Below are 20,025 nucleotides of genomic sequence, written 5' to 3' on the forward strand. Positions count from 1 at the left end.
TCAATTGTATCTCAATTGTATTTGTCGGGCTGAGGAAGTGTGTAAACGCCCTACACAGATACGACAGTGCCGCTGCCACGGAAGAGATGGATGCTTGGTTCGTGCCTCCTCCCGCCTTAAATCCCCCCCTCGCTTCACGAATCTTTGGTTCTAAAAGTGCTATATCATTAGAGTGAAAATTTAATTGTGTGTATGGAATTAAGAAATGTTTATTCTATTTCATGTTTATCATGTGTTTATCATACTATTTTATTATATTTATTATAATTTTTATTATACTGCATATAAAAAATTATTTCAATTTAGAAACCCAGACTTGGGTGCCTAAACAAACAAGTTTATATTGATTGAATACATGAAAAATATTATGCTTTGAGAAATGCGTCCTACGCAACAGATTTTAACAGATCTTTATGAAATTTGGATTATAGACTTATAAATATTGACAAAAGATCTAATAGAAGAGAATCTTTATGTAAGTAAATTTGGATAATGTAATTTAAAAATCTGATAATTATTTCATAAATAAATATTTTTTAATAATTTTTATATTGCAAAATAATTTTTATATTGCAAAATTGAAATGAAAAACAACATTACAAATTCTGTTCTATTAGTAAACTCAATGTCATTTTCAACCTACAGTTTAAAAAATTTGAGAATATTAAATTGATGCGTATGAAACATTTTGAAAGAATGCATATTTGCATAACTTTAATTAACGAGAAAATGCATTTAAAGAAATTTTAATCATTTCTTATAATTTATCTATCAAACTAATCTTGCACTAATAATTGTTTCTTTTTCTTCGTGTTCCCCGGTATTTTTCTTCTTTATATGAACTTTGTCGTAGCTGTTTGGTCGCTACGATACTAGCGGAGTGAGTTTCCAATATGGTTCATTGTATTTTTATTTACACTGGTACATCTAAATATTTGATAGTATGAATATAATAAAAGATTCAAACATTTTTATTAAAGCATGCTATATATTATAATATGACTTTACTAAATACTTCATTCTATGTGGCTTTTAGTTCTACATTTGGATATTACTTTCTTTGCATATCTTCTTCTATTTCAAAATAAATCTCAGTCTCTAATATTTATTCAATATATTTTTCACTATAATAGAGAATACCACAGCATAAAAGATTATGTGCTTCAGTCTAATGCATGAAATTTTAAATCAATTTATGTATACATTCACTGGGTAACACTAAGTTGTATGTTAATTACATGTAGCCATTTATTTTAACTTTTTTCGCAGTGTGAATAACAGATCTGGATCTAATAATTCAAAAATGAAGCGAATCCAATTAGAAGCTGACAATTCGCGCTACTATAAGCCTCTTTATGCGGTATCGAAAAGACAACAAATATTAAGATTAAGTCGCCAGAAACAAATGAAAAAAAAAGCAATTGATGTGACAAAATCACTTTTGATAGATAATAGTCCAATTTGTCCTGTAAATACTTCGCTCGAAAACTTTGCTGAAAATATTACGGAATCTCAAAATTTTAAAGACTGCAATGTAAATTATTTTGTACAAGAGACTCTTGCTCCGATTGCACAACTTTCTCCAAATAAACAATTTTCTTATTTATGTACAAACAATGTAGGTAGGATTGAAGTGATGAATACATATGATAAAGTAATTTTTCAGGAGAACTTAGCAGCTATTCTAGTCGATGCAAATCATGTTCTTGGTAACCGTATTTTAACAATTCTAAGAACTTATAATTGCTTCACATTTTTACCCGATAGATATCCGAACATTGCTCTTCACACCACGAATTCGACCAATTTTATATAAAATTGAGCCAGGAGAATATTTACATATTGGGATAAAAAAATGCCTAGCCTAAATCCTTCAACAAATAAATTTTTTATCAATTCCCGAAGTTCTCGAAATTGACATTGTTAAAGCAGATTGTGTGAAAGTAAAAACTGGGAGAGAGAGACAGGTTTATTAAGTGTACTTCCTTGAGAATACAGATATCGTTGCTTTATTTCGACTAGTACGTGTTCCTTTCGACGTGAGTTACAGTACGACTGACTAAGACCAAGAACTGTCAGAGAGTGCGCGATTGCTGTTCGCTTGCACTTTGTTACGCATACGCAAAAAACCCTAGTTACGTTCGGTAAGTCTCGTTTTGACTCTTATCTGTACAGTCTTCAACTCATATAAAACGCTATTAACTTTTATTCTCAACACTACCGCCGTTTGAGCGTTTCACGCAAATTGACACTATGTTTATTCTGTTGCATAAATCTCTAAAACGATCTCTTGGCAGAGCTTTTGTTAGGATATCCGCGCGCTGTTCTTCGGATAGAATGTACTCTACAGTTATGTCTTGACTATTAACCTTTTCTCGAACAAAGTGATAATGGATGTCTATGTGTTTTGTTCTCTTATGAAATACAGGATTTCGGACTAGTTGTATTGCACTCTGATTATCAACAAATAGAGTAGTTTCTTTTTCACATGGACATCCAATATTCGACAATAGTTTTCTCAGCCAGATTGATTCTCGTGCTGCCGCTGATGCAGCTACGTATTCGGCTTCAGTCATGCTAAGTGTTACTCGCTTTTGTCTTTGTGAAGGCCACGTGACCGCTCCGTTTGCCAAACAGAAAATATAATCCGTTGTTGATCTCCTTGTCTCAATATCGCCTGCGTAATCAGCATCTGAATAACCAATTAGCTCAGGCTCGCTACCGCCGTTTCTATATTCGATTCCGTAATCAATAGTTCCTCTGAGATACGCAGAAATTCTTTTTACCGCACGCCAATGCTCGACGTTATGATTGTTCAGGTACTTGCTAATTGAGTTTACAGCATATGCTATATCCGGGCGCGATACTGCTGCTAAAAAGACTAAAGAACCTACCGCCTCCCGATAAGGTACATTACTCGATTTTTCGTCGCCTATCTCAGACGGAGATAGAACCACGTGCGGATCAGCTGGCACGCTTAGAGCTTTCGCATCACTCATTCGAAATCTATCGATTATTTTCTTCGTATACGCACTCTGATGAATTATCAGAGATTTTTCTTTTTTATCTCGTAAGATTTGCAGACCAACAAATACGTCCGAAATCGCCAACAGTTATTCTAAAGGTATCGCTTAATTTATTAACTATAAAGTCTAGAGTCTCTTTGGTATTTGCTGCGACCAGACCGTCATCGACAAATAATGCTAAATACACAACTTCACTTTCGAACTACCCGACAAACACGCACCTTTCGGCTTCGCACTCTTTAAACTTGAATTCGTTCAAGAATCGAGTAAACCTTTTGTTCCAACATCTCGGGGCTTGTTTTAGACCAAACAGGGATCTTTCGAGCTTACACACTACATCGTTCACGTTTCCTCTTGCTTCACCTTCGACGTCGAGTCCTTCCGGTAACTCCATGAAGATTGTCTCGTCCAACTTCCCGTACAGAAATGCAGTCTGCACGTCGAACTGCATCAGTTCAAGATTCTTTGTAGCGACTATCTTTGAGCTTTGAAACGATGTGATCTCCTTTCTGCGTCTGTCTTCACGCGAAAAATCCACTTGGAGTCGATCGTTTTCATGTTCGGTGTTCTCGACACAAGTGTCCATGTGTGATTTTCTTTGTGCGCCCTCAGCTCTTCTCCGATAGCATTTGCCCATTGCGTGGCTTCTTTGCTGTTCATTGCTTCCTGATATGTATTGGGAATCGTATATTCGGCAATATCCGCGTCGTATCTTCTCGGAGTTTTGATGTTAGCTCGATTTCTGAGCACGCGCGGATTAACTGGAGGATTTTCTGCTCTTACCGCTGCATCATCTGCTCTCACAGCAGCTGCGTCTTGCGGTGTCTCATCCTCGATCTCTTCTCTCTCGATCTCCTTCTCGGGCAATTGGAGTACTATTTCGTCCTTGTCTTCTTCATTTTTCGGCTCCATTTGCGTTGATATTTTTCCGATTCGCTCGTTGAAAACAACATCCCTCGCCTCACTCACTCTCTTCGTCACGGGATTGTACAGTCGATAAATCGCGGAATTGTCTTTGTATCCCACAAAGATTGTCTCTTGCGCACGAGCATCGAGTTTTTGCGTGAATTGTTTCAGAATGTGCGCGAATGCTTCCGACCCGAAGATTCGCAAATGTCTTAGATCCGGTGCCTTTTCCACCCATATCTCGTAAGGTATTACCGTGTCACTGGACCACACGGTTCTGTTCAGAACATAAATCGCACAGTTCACTGCCTCTGCCCATAGGCTTAGAGGCAAACTCTTTGCATGGATCATCGTGCGCGCACTCTCAACGATTGTACGATTGTCCCGCTCGGCCTTTCCGTTTTGTTCCGGAGTGTACGGCGCGGTTGTTTCTCGTTTTATTCCGCGCAACGCGAGATACTCGTCCATCTGTTTGTTACAGAATTCGCGACCATTGTCCGACTTCAGGATTTTGATTGATTGCCCGAATTTATTAGATATCATTTTTTCAAAAACTTTGAACTTCTTGTACACTTGAGATTTTTGTTTTAGGAAATATACGTGTCGATAGCTACTCGCGTCGTCCTTGAACGTTAGGAAGTATCTCGATCCACCGGGTGACTCTACCGACATTGGCCCACATACATCCGTGTGCATGACTTCGCCAGGCTTTGTCATTACTTTCACTGGGTTTTTGTTTAACGGTAATCTATGGGATTTCCCGAGCTGGCACGGTTCGCAGAAAAAGTCAGTTTTGTCGGACAGCGATACTCCACTGACCAAATCCTTTTTCACTAGCTCACGTATCGCGCGTTTGCCCACGTGTCTCAGTCGCTCGTGCCACACACTCAGATTCGTAGTTGCGACATTCGCCTCCTCGACACTATTCGGTTTCACGACTTTGAACAGCATGCGATACACGTCGTTGCCTTACTTCATTCCCGACGCGATTACAATGTTATTGCGCACTATTTCAACGCAATCTTCTCGAAAACGTACTTCAAAACCGATATTTGTGCACGTACCCACCGAGAACAAGTTTTTTTGTAACTTCGGAACGAACAATACCTTTTCGATGCGCGCGTCTTGCCACACACCGTCGATTAACTTTTTAATCTGTACCGTTCCTTCTCCGATAATGTCGCAGTTTTCATTATTACCAAGAGAGATAGTTCCGCCACACTTGTTCACTTGGTAGTCGGTAAGCCACTCCCGTCGGTAAGTGAGATGTCGCGACGCCCCACTGCCGATGAGCCAGACCTCGCTTTGGCCTGCCGCCATCAGTTCTCGTATCTGTTTGCAGGTGAATTCCGCTTGATTTTTGGGCGCACGCTTCACACTCGACGCACTCGGTTTCTCACTGGTTTCCACTACGAACGCGCAGTCGCGATATTTTTCGTCGCTATCTTTCTTTCGACGCGCACTTTTGCATTCCCGCGCAAAATGTGCCATTTATGGCACTTATAGCATTCTATCTCTTTCTTTGGTTTTCGCGATTTCTTCTTATCACGTTTCTTTCTCGTTGCGACCAGCGCACTTGCTGCGTCGTCGTCCGCACTGAGTCGTATGTCTTCTCGTATGAGCCTCTCTTGTAGATTGTTCAAAGTTTGTCGATCGGGATCTACACTGTCCCACGCGATCTGTAGCGTGTTAAACTTTGTAGTCAGACTCGCTAAGATCTTCGCCATTATGGTTGCATCGGACACTTTCTCGCCAATATCCTTGAGCTGACCCGCCATGTTCATGATTTTCGCCACGTGCTGTACTGCCGAATCTCTTTCATTCATACGATACGCATGAAACCTTTGCAGTAACCCCAACTTATTCGTCTCTGTCTTCTGCTCGTGTATGAGGCATAGTTTATCCCACATTGCTTTCGTGTTTTCACAGGATAACATACACACTTGTTGCGACTCTTCCAGATTCGACAGGATGATGAATTTGGCTGTGGCATCGTCCTTTATAAATCTTTTTAGCTCAGCCTCGTTTCCGGCAACGACTGCCGGTGCTATTCTTGTGCCCTCTACCACGTCCAGAACATCGTTGATCAGGAATAATGCGTTTATTTGCGCCTTCCATCCCTGAAAATTCGTCCCGTCGAAGCTCTTGACGCTCTTTACTGAGATGCCTACTGACATCGCGGATGCAAATCTCTTGTTCACACGAGCCCGATATCACACTTACGCACAACCGACAATGGCGAACTTTTTGCCACGTGTTTTGGCGGAAACTTCTCGAAAGAAAAAAAGCTCTCTCTACCTTCCACACAACTATTGCACAGAATTGGTAACTGGGCCCATAACCTGTTAAAGCAGATTGTGTGAAAGGAAAAACTGGGAGAGAGAGAGACAGGTTTATTAAGTGTACTTCCTGGAGAATACAGATATCGTTGCTTTATTTCGACTAGTACGTATTCCTTTCGACGTGAGTTACAGTACGACTGACTAAGACCAAGGACTGTCACTAGAGAGCGCGCGATTGCTGTTCGCTTGCACTTTGTACGCATGCGCAAAAAAAACCCTAGTTCCGTTCGGTAAGTCTCGTTTTGACTCTTATCTGTACAGTCTTCAACTCATATAAAACGCGATTAACTTTTATTCTCAACAGACATTAGTACCCCATACAGAAATTAACGTATATTTGATATCTACTGAATGTTCTCAATGTGCATTAGGGATATCCATGAATATGTAGGAAACAGCTATTAGACATGCTTTAAATATCCAAATGTCCGTAATACAAGATCTTATAAATATCCACAGGATATGTAGGCCAATATCCACTGAACATCCACATCAGTATTCAGTGGATATTGATGTAGATAATCATTGTATGTTGGTTGAATTTTGGTCACAAAAGACTAATTAAATGTTCTAAGTTAGGTCTCATGAAACCCGAACATGATATTGATATGTCCCATTCACGGGATGTCACTTTTTGATGTTTGTTTGACGGCAAAATTAAGACTAATTACAATAATAATATATAATAACACATATAATGTTGTAACGGGTGTACTTTTTATGAGCTCGCGGATTCGCTCAGTCGTGATCAGGGCTCGTAGAAAGTATTGAGACACACGATGTAATTAAAATATAAAGAAATGTTACTTTATTAGCCTCTATCGGCGCGGAATAATAATACAGAACTGCCCCGCGGAGCGGGTGCGCGGCGGATAGTAATGCGTTACTGACGGGGCGCGGCTGTTATCAATTACGCGAGTCTGACAATGAGATGCGGTGTAGTATACGCAACGCGGATATAAACACGCCAGGTAGGCGGCGCGGGGCGCGCGGTCGGTTTGTTGTGACGGCGCGTGGTTCACAAAAACGTGTGAATCGGTTTAAATCGCCGAGACGATTTCTTATTAACGTTCGTATTGCCGTAGGCGATATTATTTCGCTCGATCAACCAATATTTTAATTTATATACGTTGCGTAATGCGCAATGAAAGATTCCGAATTTTCGAAATCCGTGGTAACCACAATAACGTCCGCGCACTTCTCCCTCTGACAGATTTTTGAATGCGGGAGAAATATCTTCCAAATTATATATATTTCTGGAGAGTAGATTCCGCAAGTAGGTTTCTTTTTCGGTACCTCTAACGTAAATGTATCGTGCCTGTCTTGTTATTTCACGTAGTTGCGATGTAAAATATTTCGGATTAGCTTCACCGTCGAACCATTCGATACCGTGATAATTTCGTGTAAGCCAGTTATTTTCATGTCTTACATTTCTTGGTAAATCGCCAAATGAATGCGGGAGCATCATAATCCAATGTCCGACGAATGGAGCGTCTAGCGCGATAATAGCAACTTCCTTGGGGATAAACTTCGCATTGGCATCGCGGAAACTTTGTATGTCGATGACTATGTAACGGGGTTACTTTCGTGAGCTCGTGGATTCGCTCGGTCGTGATCAGGGCTCGTAGAAAGTATTGAGACACGCGATGTAATTTAAAATATAAAGAAAGGTTACTTTATTAGCCTCTATCGGCGTGGAATAATAATACAGCAATGCGTTACTGACGGGGCGCGGCTGTTATCAATTACGCGAGTCTGACAATGAGATGCGGTGTAGTATACGCAACGCGGATATAAACACGCCAGGTAGGCGGCGCGGGGCGCGTGGTCGGTTTGTTGTGACGGCGCGTGATTCACAAAAATGTGTGACTCGGTTTAAATCGCCGAGACGATTTCTTATGCGTATGCGGTACTATTTATATTGCGTATTCCCAGATGTTATGGGATGCGTGCGATATCGAGAAATCTCGAACGGGCAGCGAACTCGCTGTCCCTTGGTCGCACGCGGAGTGCGGATTGACCAATGGTGTTGAGGAAACTCAACGGGGTGGCGAACTCGCCAGCCCAAGGTTCGTATGGTCGGATCGGTCGGAAGTTAGATCGTCTCTCGAGAACCTTCGAGAGAAGCGATCTCGGATTGCGAAGGATCGTAAAGCGGTTCGGAAGCCGAGAATGCTCGGCGGAGGCTGCGAACTCGTCAACCTCACGTCGGTGTTTAATGTTTAAAAATGGGCTCTCGGCGCCTCTGCCCCTGCCCGGCCGATGTTCGCCGGGCGGCAGAATTTTTATTTTTTATTTTCAGTAGATAATAACGAACAATTCTTACTTATTCGAACAGAAATCAGTTCAATATCTGAATTTCCCGGTACCGGAATCGTATCAGAAATTAAACAGATAGAAATAATTACAATGTTATCAGCCGCATTTCAATGAGTCACAATGGGGGGTGCATTGTTACAATGTAATGTATGTTATAGTTAAATTTATATAATTTAATTTATAAAATTAAAGATTTTATTTGTATGGAAGTTAATTTTTATTTTTTATTTTCAGTAGATAATAACGAACAATTCTTACTTATTCGAACAGAAATCAGTTCAATATCTGAATTTCCCGGTACCGGAATCGTATCAGAAATTAAACAGATAGAAATAATTACAATGTTATCAGCCGCATTTTGCAGGCTTTATATACGTTCATGACAAGAACTTGAATACGGGTATAGAAAGTGAATAGTGCGCCGCATAGCGGTAAGCAAATAAACATGTAAATCTCTAATGAATATCATCGGTAGCTATTTGATGGACATGGATATATATGGATAACACATATATATCTAATAGATATCTTTGATAGGTACTTGGTAGACATGGATATATGGATAACACGTGTATATCTAATGGATATCTTTGGTAGCTTTTTGGTGGGCATGGATATATGGATAATGTGTACACATCCATTATATATCCTCGCTAATTATTTGAGAGATGTAGGTATTTTATTCATCTATTAGATGTCTACTAGTTATTCATAGTAGCATGGACATAAAATAGATATATAGATATTCACTAGATATCTATTCGATATTTTGTTCTGTGTGGGTGGCGCAAAATTACATAAAATTGGAAAACATGATATTTAGCCAATTCAGTGCAGAATTGCTAATATTCCGAAATCTATTCCAGAAACTGTAGGGGTGTATAAAGATACAAAACAACCTAACAGTGCAGAAAAGTTTTTCCAGTATTGTAACTCAGATTTACATGAAATTTTTAATGAAGGTGGTATCATCTTTAAAGATAAAAAATTCTCAATAAAATTGCGATGCTTCATCGCAGATGCGCCAGCTAGAGCATTTATTTTAGGACATACAAGTTACTGTTCTTCCAGCCCATGCTCAAAATGTACAGTTAACAGGTTTTTTAGTATTGGAAAGTATATGGTACTCTTAAAGGCGTTGAACATACGCAACGCACAAATGAAGAGTACGTACAACAAATAGATCAAGAGCATCATAAATGGTCAAGTCCATTATCTCACTTACCCTCCGATATGGTCAAAGAAGTTGTTTTCGAATATATGCATATGTGTTGCCTAGGAATAATGAAGAAATTAACTTTGACATGGTCACGCGGGGCTTATACAAAAAACACTAAATTATCAGGAATTCAAATCCAAACTTTTTCAAACCAATTAAAGGTTCTGTCGAAGTACTGTCCACGAGAATTTGCACGCCGCGTTGAATCGTTTGTTGACTGTGATCAATTCAAAGCCACCCAGTAGCGTCAAATTATATGTTATATGTTGGAATAGTATGTTTTAAAGAACTTGTTAAAGATTACGTATATGATCATTTTTTACTTTTCCATATCTTCATGCGCGTTCTTGTTTCGTCGGTATATAATACAAATAGAAATCTAGTTTTTTCTGAAATGGCTATAAAAAAATTTGTGTTACTTTGTGAAGACATTTATGGACTAACTTTTTTATCATACAATATACATGGAATTTTACATTTACTCGAAGATGTACTCCGATTTGGCCCTTTAGATAGTTATTCAGCATTTCCATACGAAAACAGCATGGTTTATTTCACAAGAATGTGTAGGAAACCACATCTTTCATTGCAGCAAATTGCTGCAAGACGTGCAGAGCAAGAGCAGTGCAAAAAAAATCTATTTTACAAAATAATTATATTAAAGTGTGGAAAAAACACGAGCAAGGTCCATTTTACCTTATGCTGACAATTATTCTAAGACGTATGACCAATACAAATTTTTGAAAACTCCGGATATGACAATTCGTGTTTGTATACGCGACGATTGTTGTATTTTATCAGACTCAAGTATATGTTGGGTAAAAAATATTTTACAATATTGTTACGTCCAGACTCAAATAAAGGAAGAGTCAGCGGGAGAGCGTAACCTACTTACCTCTAGACAAACGCTAGACGATGCGTGTCCTAGAGTCGAACGAACAGACCAGGGCCCCAGATAGGTCAACGACCGAAAGGGTCGCTCTTACTCTATCGAAAGGCTGTTCGCTCGGTGGTCTCTTTTCTCGTAAAGGAACTGAATCCTTATTACCCGGGACGGGACCTTGTGCGATTTCGTGCAACAGGAAGGAGGTTGGGTTAATAAATTACTCGCATCTAAAATTTAACTTTACATTTATTCAAAAATAAAAACGAATAATTTTAAAAGATAGAATTTAATAATGAATCATCTAATTCAATTTAATAAACTGTTATTATAAAATAAACTTGCTTAAAATCCAATATGGTTGTGTGTGAATGTGTGTATGTGGATGAAAATTGTGTTCTCGCGGGTGTTACAAAAATACGGAGGACATCAACCGGAATTAAGCGGGGAAACTAAAATTTAAATTCCGAAGGGGGAGGGGGAGTGGGAATTCTCGAGGGCTGAGGTTCGAGAGGAGGTGAGTGAGAATGCTCAGGGGAAAAGACGGGGGAAGAAGAAGGAGGTAAAAAATCAACAGGAGAACTAGGGGGACAGTCTGAAGGGGGAGGGGGCTAGAGCTCGACCTGGCTGGTTGGAATGCGGTTCGCAGTCGCTGCAGTCGCTTGGCGCAAGGTCTTCCAAATTTGTACTGAATGTCTAACTTGCACCAAACAACGCGGTTTTCGAAACACTTAGAATTTGTATAAAAATTTAAAACTGAGCTGTCGAAGTGAGCTGCCGGACTTGGTGCGACGGTTCGAGTCAAACGGCGAAGATGGACTGACTTTTCTGAGGGAGGATTTCGCGTACGTCGAATCTAGGCGTCTCCTCGCATACCCTCTCCATTAGGCAAGCAATATTCTTTTTTTAACAAATCAAATCTTTACTATTTTACCCCTCTCATGAGTAGGAGGTACTACCCTTCCAGAAGAAGGTCCAGAAATTGCGCCTATTGGTGTAGGCCTTTCGTTTTTTAAAAATTAAGTCTCGCCCACTGGAGAGTCCGCCATGATCGGCCAAGTTGACAGTTTTATTATTATTTTGAAATTTATCTCAAACAGATAACACAAGAGGGTGGTCTGGCAGGCGAGCACGCAGTGTCAAGTATCGCGAGTTCTGCTTACGGATTTTGGTTTCATCCGTAAACCATCGTCTGTGTCCCTCTCCTTATGCTTTGTTTTAAACCTTTAAGCCCGTTGCGCGGACTTTAGAGTTGAATATTTCATTCATCTGTTTGTTTTCCGTACGCACATGGTCTAGATTTCTAGCGTTCGAGGGCTCCTTATCTTTGTTTAAAATTTTAGAATCTTTGACGTGGGCTTTAGCCCCGGAATATTTATTGATCCGTCTCGAATTTTTCAAACCTTTGACGTGGGTCTTAGTCCCGGAATATTTATTGATCCGTCTCATAGTTAAAAAATTGCATCGTTTTAAAAGATTAGTTTCGCCTGCTAGATATCTCCTTGTTTATTGTTTACGTCGTGTGCAGAAAGGTTCCAGAGCGTAATTTTTTATATCAGTGAAAGAGTTCTATGAAAGAAAAGAATCGTGGAGTCCACCGGATGTAACAGCTGCAATCTTTTATCAACGGTGTTGGGCCGTCGATGTGCGTTCGCTGCTACGGTTGATTGTAATGTTTCTAACAGCGACGATATTGTTGAACCTCCAAATCCGTCTTTATATGTTGCGGAAGCTTGTCCCACAAGTAGTGGACGTGATCGCCGCACATTCGCAGCAGAACGACTTTCGGCACAAATTGTAACTGTTCGGCGCTCAAATCGCAAATATCGGAAGGTCTCGACAGCAGGACGAACATTTTTGTTACTGAGCGATTCGCGGTTCCGCGCACCTATAAATAGGCGTTCGATCCAGCATTCCTCAGTCGACGGTGTGAAAAAATGAGATTCGTGCGACAACCTTTGGCGATACGCGTAACGAATTGCGACGACAGATTACGATCGATGGGGGACAACGCGGAGATGCGCAAGCATGGTACGATGCTACCTACTACTATACGCGCGATCGTTTGTGGCCCCTCGAATTGCGGTAAAACCAACGTTCTGATAAGCCTGCTGGAAAGTCCGCACGGTGTACGTTTCGAAAACGTGTACGTGTACTCGAAGTCGTTGCAACAGCCGCAATATCGATATCTGGAGTATTTGTTGACATCGATCGACGAAATCGGCTACTTCACGTTCTCCAACAACAGTGACGTCATTCCGCCGAGCGAGGCGCGTCCAAACTCGATCTTCGTGTTCGATGACGTGGCATGCGATAAGCAAGATGCGGTGAGAGTTTTTTTTTATTACGGTCATTAGGATTGCCTGTGTTACCATCGCCTCTGAAGGAAAAGGGAATGGTCGGGCTCGCTGGTCAAAAAAGGCTTCTATTTTTCAGTCCATCGGTCGAATACCGGAGCTCCCCATTCTTCGTCCAGGTACTCTCTGGGAGTATGTAGATATATTACAATGCAGGCTCTACATTCGCTTGCTGGTTTGATTCTTACGATCAATTTGTTGCATATGGTGCAATTCGTTTGAGTCTCGGCTGAATTTTTGTGTACTAGATTGTGCGGCGGCACCATTGTATATCCTTCTTTTTGTTCGTCAGACATACAAGTATAACAAAAGCAGCAGACTTTGTAACTATCGCTGGGGTGTTGGAAAAGCGAATTTTCTATCAGCTTGACGTACCGTAGTTCCGTCAAGTATCCATAGGTTTCGGGATGGTCCTGCGGTCGTACACCGTCAAGTGCCTCGTGTTCTTCTTCTTGGAATTCAGGGGTCAGCATGAGGCAATGGTACGCTGGCATTTTACTGTAATCGATAATCGTCGATAATACAACAGTAAAAAAAGGAAAATGGTTCTATTTTCTCCTTATAATTAATAATTATTCTAATGGATAATGTTGGTCAGGATATTACATGTTGATCTATATGTATACATATATACATATAGATTTTGATAACACAAAAGTAAATAGTGTTAATAGCGAAGAATACAAGAATTTAATGTATGGTTAAAAAATAAGCCTTTTTTATAAATTCATTCAGGGTAGGGTAGATCCGCACGTCCATATGTGCACGTGTTCCCCGTTGTTTTTATACGCAGGGAACACATGCTCGATCTTTTTTGTGCTTTGCCGGGCAAGACCGAACCGAATCAATGCATTCTTGAAATCATAAGATCCATAAAAACTGTCTACTCGTATTTGCAGTTCTACTAAGGCAGCCCCTCCCCAAAGAGGCTGTACTATCTTTATCCACCCTTTGTGTTCTTCTGCCATGAACCGGCAAAATTCTCTCGTGTCGCTAGGCCATATTGAGGTAGGGGTTATGCAGCTCGTATAAGGCAAGCCACATGCAATTGTTTGCCACGGCAGTTCCTTGAATTCATCTTCTAGCTTGTAAATTTCGTGTATTGGCAGAATAATCTTCGTACCGATATCTTTAAGAAAGACTTCAACCATGTCTCTAGTTCCTGTAATTTTGGTTATTAATCCTCTATGCCAGAATCCGTCATCTTTAACAGCAACGGCTTTTCTCCGTTTTATCTTACGCGATTCGAGAAGCAAGTTGACGCATCCTGTTATCCGAAAGTTGAGATCTTCTTCTAAATTTTCCAAGTCTCTTTCATTATCTCTAAGTCGCACCCAGAAAAGTAGTGGCGATTCCACATGCGTGATTTTCACTGCTAGACGTTCGCGAGCTAGTTGTCTGGTGTCGATTGATTTGATTTCCATTGTCTATAATGAGTAATCGCTGATTAACAGATATGTTTTTACTTTTTATTTTATAAACGGAAGCATGTAGCTTAAAGGTTTCCTTAGGGCGTAAATCAAAGTATTGCTTAATTCTAATAGTTTCCTCCTCCCTTTTTTATAGGATAATTTTGTTATTATCATTACTAAATGATAGACGCTAAGATATGCTAATATCAATGATCTCTCTATGTCTTTATATATATATATATATTTTGTTTGCTCCCCTTTTTTTAGACGCTAAGATATGCTGATATTAATGATCTCTCTATGTCTTTTTATTTATATATATATATTTTTTTGGTTTTTTTTTGTTTCCTTCCCTTCTTTTATATATATATATACATATAGTGTATAGTGCGGGGAAAGGTGTGAATGTAATCGAAGTGTATGAAATATAAGCAGTTTATTTGTAAGTAGTATCAGGTTGTTTACATGTTATGTTTATGCAGTTATGAATGTTATGTGTAAGGTAGAAATGGTGAGTAACTTAAAATTATAACACATAGGTTCTTTTTCTATTTTTCTCTTTTGTAATTTAAATTTAGTATGTGAGTGTATATATATGTGTGAGAAGGAACAATTGAGTGACTTAAAATTAATATGTATATATGTAAAATAAAAAAAAAGGAAAGTAATAGTATGAGTAACTTAAAAATTAATATGTGTATATATGTAAATACAAAAAAAAGGTAAAAGTATGAGTAATTAAGAATTAATATGTGTATATGAAAGAAAAGGATATAAGTGGCTTAAAATTAATGTATATGTGTATGAGTATATGTGATTCTTATTTTTATAGGAGTCTTCCTTTTAGAAGCCCCTTTTCTCTCTCTCTCTCTCCTTTTAAACAGCAGGAAAAACGTCCACTGTCACTTTCCTGCTGGTTCGTACGTGGCCTAATTGGATGAGCGTATCCCGCAGGTCGTACGACCTGCCGAAATTTTTGCCTAGTACTAATAATTTTACAAGGGCGGCTCCTCTCCTAATGGGCTGGACGATATTAATCCAGCCTTTGTGTCCCTCAGCAAGGATTTGACAAAGTTTGTTGGTTTTGTCTGGCCAGATTTTGCCGCGTCCTTCGCATCCGGTATATGCCAAACCGCAGGCGATACCTTGCCATGGCAGCTCCTTGTATCTATCCTCCAGATAATAGATTTCGTGCATCGGGCGCCAGATCTCCCTGCCATAATCTCCTAGACACATCTTGACCATGTTGTTGCTCTTGTTCACACTCTCAATACAGTCTCTCCGCCAGATATTCCTTCACAACTACGTCCTCTTCCTCTCTTATGTCTTCCGGCCAACAATGTAAGTATTTTGCCTTCCTTGACATGCGGAATTCTAATTCCTCTTCCATATACTCGAGGTCCTTCTTACCATTGTTAAAGTGAACCCAAAAAAGCAACGGGGATATCACCTTGATTTTCGTTACCTCAAGGCACAAGCGGGTCAACTGAGCCGTATCAATGGGCTTGACCTCTATTTTTCTATAAAAAGATTAGGTTTGTTTTAATGAGGGAGGATTTTGATCCCTTAGGTCCTCCAGGTCAGTTTCGGTTTATATCCCGCTCGTAGCTAGCGATCCGGGACTGACATATTTCCATGTAGGTTTTGTTAAAGGCCTCATGATTGCATTACGTAACCTTTACAGATTCAAATTCGTTGATTTGTAATAATTAGATGTAAGTTCTGCTGGAATTTACGTTTTGTTGCGGAATATCACATTCCTCTATATTTAATAATGATAAGGTGGTAAGATTAGCCGAGGCTGCAGGCTGTTTCGTTTTAACTCGGACAAGTTTTTTCAGTTGGCACTGCAAACATTGTTGTATATATTTTTGAACATCAGATTTTAAATTTTCCCAATAATAATTATGTTTTATTCTGTTATATGTTTTTGAAACGCCCCGGTGTCCTGCAGCTGGTGAACAATGCATTTCGCCACTTATAACAGGGCGTAAATCCTTTGGAGGATATTTAATTAGTCCATTACAAATTATTAGTTTAGTAGGCGCGTCGATGAATGCTAATTGTAATTGCGTCTTGATATTATTCCATGGGGCCTTATTAACGTACTCAGTTTTTGCGATACTGAGAGTTTCTAATTTCAAATTTTCAGTTACGTTTCGTAAATCACGTATGACTGTAGTGATTTGGTCGAGAGTCATTGTGGGTCCCTCCCGCTGTGCCTCACTAATCGGCAAAACCACATGGTGATAGTTCTTATATTTTATGGCTTTAGCCTGACCTAAGTCGAGAGGTTTTAGGTTCGGGAGTTCATTTCGTTCGAAAAGTTTCAAAGATCCTGAATCTAATGGGTTCCCGTGAGTGTCGACAAAATATGTTACATTGTCTTTCCGTAAGAATAATAATTCGCGAGAGTCTATAATATTACTCCTGATTATTTTATCTTCGGTGATTACAGGTTTTAATTTTCTCGCCTTTAAATTTTTGTTAATAATATCTTCCTCATTTTCTTCTTCGTTTTCCCTTTCACTGTCAAATTCTTTATCCGGCGGATCATTTCTCTCTACTATTTCTTCAATTTCTTCTACATTATTATGCAAATCTTTAATTATTTTATTTTCAATATTTTGTTTTACTGTCTGACTTCTTGTTTGAATTTTATTCTGTCCAGGGTGATCATGGATTAAAGCCTTTTCAGTAATCAGCGAATAGTCTGGTTCGTTTAATTCTGCAAGTGTAAATGGAAAGGTATCAGTAGTATTATCAAATAAATGATTTTCCGGTATTATTTCTTCAGTTTCTTTAATATCCGAAAGATATAAATGGAAGTCGTCGTCTTCTTCTTCTTCTTCTTCGCTATCAGATTTTTCTAATAATTCAGCAATTAATTGTGCATCGTCAGGGTTGTTTGGATTTAGCAATTTTCGATCTTTTATTATTTTACAATAAATTTCTTCCTGATTTATAGGGTTTCTCGAAAGAGCGTCTGCATTTACATTAGTTTTTCCAGCTTTGTATACTACGTCATAATCGTACTCCGATAAATTTAATCTCCAACGGAGTATTCGCATATTTGCATCTTGCGCGTTTTTGAACCACATTAATGGTTTATGATCTGTGACAAGTGTAAATCTTCTTCCATATAAATACGGTCGAAAATGTTTGACGCAATAAATTATGGCCAATGCTTCCTTTTCGTATGTGTCGTATTTCAATTCATTGTCTGTGAGGATTCTAGAGGCGTAAGCGATCGGTCGGTCTTTGTTTATCTCGCCTTGGGAAAGTATTCCTCCTACGGCTATTCCGGAAGCATCGGTGGTTAAAATGAATGATTTAGAAAAATCAGGATATTGCAATACTGGTTCTTCACATAATTTCTGCTTTAAAATTTCGAATGATTCATCTTGTTCAGATGTCCACTCAAAACGAGTGTCGTTTTTTAATAAACTCGTTAGAGGTTTTGTCAATTTAGAAAAATTTGATATGAATCGTCGATAATATCCGGCAAGGCCCAAAAACTGTTTAATATATTTCGGTGTTTTTGGTCTTGGAAAATGTCGTACTGCTTCTAATTTCTTCGGATCTGGTTTTACTCCGTCTCTGCCAATCACATGCCCTAGATATGTTACTTCGGTCTTTAGAAATTCACATTTATCATGTTGGAATTTTAAATTTGCTTTACGAAGTCGCTCTATTAATGCGTTATATTTTCGTTCATGTTCTTCTAAGGAAGTAGCATAAATAACAATGTCATCCATGTAAACAAATAACTCCTCGCCTTGTAATCCGGTTAGCACTAAATCCATTAAGCGTTGAAAAGTTGCAGGCGCGTTTTTTAATCCGAAGGGCATTTGGTCAAATTCGTAATGTCCGAATAGAGAGGTAAAAGCTGTTTTATGACTATCAGCAGGATCCATTTTTATTTGATCGAATCCGGACGCAAGATCGCATACTGAGAAATATTGCGTTCCTCCTAATTGATCTAATATGTCAATAATATTTGGCAAAGGATAAGTATCTCCAATAGTTTTATCGTTTAGCTTTACGAAATCGCTCTATTAATGCATTATATTTTTGTTCATGTTCTTCTAAAGAAGTCGCGTAAATAACAATGTCATCCATGTAAACAAATAACTCCTCGCCTTGTAATCCCGTTAGAACTAAATCCATTAAGCGTTGAAAAGTTGCAGGCGCGTTTTTTAATCCGAAGGGCATTTGGTCAAATTCGTAATGTCCGAATAGAGAGGTAAAAGCTGTTTTATGACTATCAGCAGGATCCATTTTTATTTGAATTAATTTTTTCTGGAGAGGTTTGGTAACTTCCCCCTCCAATGGTTGGATTATCAAATTTTTCAAAAGAGGTTTGGTAATTTCCTTCCCCACAATTTAAGGAGCTAGAATTTTTTGTCGAGGTTTGGAAATTTCCCTCCGAAATTCTAGAATTAATTTCCTCTGGAGAAGTTTGGTAACTTCCTTCTCCATGGGTTCTAGAATTATTTGAATTTTTATTTGAACTAGTTTTAATTTTCCTCTCGTTTTTATTCTTTATTTTGTCTTTATTCATATTTTTATTTTCAATTTTATGTTCTTCTTGATTAAATATTTCGTCTTCGTTCTCGTAATTAATTTTTTCCATAGTAATAATATTTTGATAATCTTTATTTTTAGTTTCGGTTTCTTTATGGATTAGGTCGTAACCACGTTCGTGATAATTTTTGATTTCGTCTTCATTTTTGATATTGACGTTGATTTTAGCCATTTCCTGTGCTTTTGATGTTTTCTGTCGGTTGTTAAATGGCTCGATGTTCGATTCATAATCCTCGAGTAATTTATTTAATGGTTTCAAATGTAAAGTTGGTACTCGAATTTCCATTTCCTCATCTAAGGTGCTTATAACGTTTAGATAAGCCTTTCCTCTTGATTTAACATTTCGTCTTCGTTTTCGTGATTGATTTTTCCAATAACAATAGATTTTTGACCATCTTTATTTTTATTTTGGATTTCTTCAAAAGTAATATCATCATTGCTTTCAAGATTGTCTCTCTTTACTTTACTGCTCACGAGTTTTCCTGATGAGTTTGGAAAATTCTCGCGGTTATTGCATGCCTCGTCATTCAATTCATGATTATCTAATAGTTCACCTAGTGGTTTCAAGTGCAATGTTGGTACTCTAATTTCCACTTCTTCATCTAGTGTGTTTATAACATTCAAATAGGCTTTCCCGGAAACGTTTTCTACTATAGTATCTCCCAGATAAATTCCATGCTCTATTTTCAATTTTGGTATATATCCTATCTTTATCTCAGGGTTTTCTACCCTTACATCAAGAGACACGGTAGTGTCTCGCGCCAAGTCACGCGCAGCAACAGCGAGGCACCCCGGGTATCTATACACGAGTCGGCTAGTTGAGATACCTTAGATTTATTGGATCTCAATAACGGCTGAACTAATCGTATTTTTAATAGGCTTAATCGATACCTTGGGTTTAAATTATATAATAAAAGTGTCTTTATATATTAAATTTGCAATGCAAGAGTGCAGTGTTATATAGCGTACGCTTT

The 20,025-nt window shown here is 38.8% G+C and overlaps 1 protein-coding gene across 1 annotated transcript; it reads right to left on the reverse strand.

Annotated features, from left to right (window-relative positions):
- Positions 1-15,340: 15,340 nt before the first annotated feature.
- On the reverse strand, positions 15,341-15,709 carry LOC115242210. Its single transcript, XM_029818318.1, has one exon. The coding sequence runs from the start codon at positions 15,707-15,709 to the stop codon at positions 15,341-15,343; it is 369 nt and encodes a 122-aa protein (XP_029674178.1).
- Positions 15,710-20,025: the final 4,316 nt, after the last annotated feature.

Source organism: Formica exsecta, unplaced genomic scaffold, assembly GCF_003651465.1.
Source record: "Formica exsecta isolate Colony F162 unplaced genomic scaffold, ASM365146v1 scaffold580, whole genome shotgun sequence".
Lineage (NCBI taxonomy): Eukaryota > Metazoa > Arthropoda > Insecta > Hymenoptera > Formicidae > Formica > Formica exsecta.